The sequence below is a fragment of the Vicia villosa genome, unplaced genomic scaffold (assembly GCF_029867415.1).
Source record: "Vicia villosa cultivar HV-30 ecotype Madison, WI unplaced genomic scaffold, Vvil1.0 ctg.000388F_1_1_2_unsc, whole genome shotgun sequence".
Lineage (NCBI taxonomy): Eukaryota > Viridiplantae > Streptophyta > Magnoliopsida > Fabales > Fabaceae > Vicia > Vicia villosa.
Window position 1 is genome coordinate 10,133 of NW_026705176.1, and position 2,368 is coordinate 12,500.

General features: G+C 23.1%; 1 protein-coding gene across 1 annotated transcript; it reads left to right on the plus strand.

Annotated features, from left to right (window-relative positions):
* The first annotated feature begins 1,242 nt into the window (after window positions 1–1,242).
* Window positions 1,243–2,351, plus strand: LOC131627632 (protein TIFY 5A-like). Its single transcript, XM_058898470.1, has 3 exons — window positions 1,243–1,322; window positions 1,406–1,514; window positions 1,592–2,351. The coding sequence occupies exons 1-3, from the start codon at window positions 1,243–1,245 to the stop codon at window positions 1,799–1,801; spliced, it is 399 nt and encodes a 132-aa protein (XP_058754453.1). The 3' UTR covers window positions 1,802–2,351.
* Window positions 2,352–2,368: the final 17 nt, after the last annotated feature.

Here is a 2,368-nt window from a genome sequence, read left to right on the forward strand (position 1 = left end):
GTGTAATAATTATTATTATATTTATAATGAGTATTTATTTTTATATAGCTTCAAATTAGTAAAATTAAAATTAGGGTTTATGCTTAGATTGAAGAGTTATTATTATTATTATTATTATTATTATTATTATTATTATTATTATTATTATTATTATTATTATTATGATTATTGTTATTATTATTATTATTATTATCGTTATAATTAATTATTAATGTAGGGTTTTAATAAAAAAAATATTATTTAAATAAGTAATTTATTTTGTATGAATAAAAATTTGATAAATTAGATGGACAAAAAAAGTGAATATAAAATTAGGGTTGCGCAACAATTATTAAGATGATACATCACCATATCTACTTATTATTATTATTATTATTATTATTATTATTATTATTATTATTATTATTATTATTATTATTATTATTATTATTATTATTATTATTATTATTATTACTATTATTATTATTATTACTATTATTATTATTATTACTATTATTATTATTATTATTAATAACATTAATAACTATTATTAATATTATTTTTGTTACGATTAGTATTATTTTAATTATTATTATTATATTATTAATATTAATAATAATTATTAATATTATTTTTTTTATGATTATTATTATTTTAATTATTATTATTATTATTGTTATTATGATTATTATTATTTTAATTATTTATATTTTGTATTTTTGTTATGATTAGTATTATTTTAATTATTATTATTATATTATTAATATTAATAATAATTATTAATATTATTTTTGTTATAATTATTATTATTTTTATTATTATTATTATTATTATTATTATTATTATTGTTATGATTATTATTATTATAATTATTTATATTTTGTCAATTTAAAAACTAATAGATTTAAGATTGTGGCGATAAATATATATTACTTATTATTTATTTACATTATTATTAATATTATTTTTTTTATTAATATTATGATTATTATTAATAATGGTATTATTATTATTGTTATTATATTTATTCTTAATGTAGGGTTAAATTAGTAAAGTTAAAATTAGGGTGTGAGGTCAAATTAGTAAATTTAGAATTAAGGTTTGGGCTTAGAGTTGCTATCAGGTTGACATGTGGCTAGGGTTGCCATCATGACAACCTTGCATTTATATATAAGATAAGATAGTCTATTCTTCTTGATCTTTATTTTATACATTTATACCTTCAACATTATCACATCTTCGCTTCATATCTCCCTTCAAAAGATGAGGAGGAATTGCAACTTAGAACTCTGCCTTTTTCCTCAATACGTTTCTGATAGCACTCACAATCAAAACAATCACATGTAAGCAACTTGTTTTCTTAGTCTTCCTTATTTCTAGATTTTCAAATTAGGTGATGAATTAATTAATTTTATCTTAATTAAAGGTTTGAAGAAGAAAAAGATAGTGATAAGAGTTCAATGCAAAACCAGCAACAGCCGCTGACTATTTTCTACGATGGCAAGATGTGTGTTATTGATGTCACAGAGTTTCAGGTAATTTTATTTATTTTATTATGTTAGGCATTTGAGTGGCATCTATGCTTGAAGATGATATATGGTTCTCTGTGTAGGCCAAATCAATCTTAATGATGGCAGATAGAAAAGTGCAAGAAACAGTAATGACACCAGAGTCAAAGGCATCAACACCAACAATTGTACAATCTCCACATCAATTGTATAGCCCTGGACCTGCTCCTGCTCTTTCAATGAGAACATCTTTGCAGCGGTTTCTGCAAAAGAGAAAAAATAGGATTCAACAAGCTTCTCCATACAATCATTAGCAAATTAGAAAACAGGTCTTTCGATAAAAAGATCTTTGCAACTGTTTCTTTAGGAAAATGATTTAATATCCATTCTGATTTTTTTTTTAAATGGTGGCGCTGCGAGCTGAACGAGTACGAAGTGGAAAAAATGTAACAAAAGAGATTTTTTGGATCAAAAAGTTCATTATATAATTTGGTATAATTTTTAGCATTGTGGATCTCATTGATCTCTAATGTGATAACAATGGTAGCATTGCACAAGCTAAGGAGCATAAATCTCATTTGCGATCTAAACACATACTTATGCATTATCACCTCATTCGGGAGAAAATCATAAGAGGAGATGTCAAGATAGGCAGAGTTATACCAACACCTGACAATGTTGTTGACTCAATCAAAAAGACTCTTACTCTGCATAAGCATGATGGTCATATTAGATCTATGGGTGTTATGGGCTCTAGTGCTAGTCAGAGGTTATTGGTGTGAGCCCTAGAGGTCAATGATTTTTTGATTGAACGCAAAACATGTATCAAGTTAATTATTCATAATAATAGGCATTTCTTTATAACATTTGTTTTCAAAGTA

Bases quoted from the DNA above. Each gene is read 5' to 3' on its own strand.
- LOC131627632 (XM_058898470.1), top strand. From the start codon at position 1,243: ATGAGGAGGAATTGCAACTTAGAACTCTGCCTTTTTCCTCAATACGTT. The intron at 1,323-1,405 runs GTAAGCAACTTG...TCTTAATTAAAG, and splicing joins CACAATCAAAACAATCACAT to GTTTGAAGAAGAAAAAGATA. The intron at 1,515-1,591 runs GTAATTTTATTT...TTCTCTGTGTAG, and splicing joins TTGATGTCACAGAGTTTCAG to GCCAAATCAATCTTAATGAT.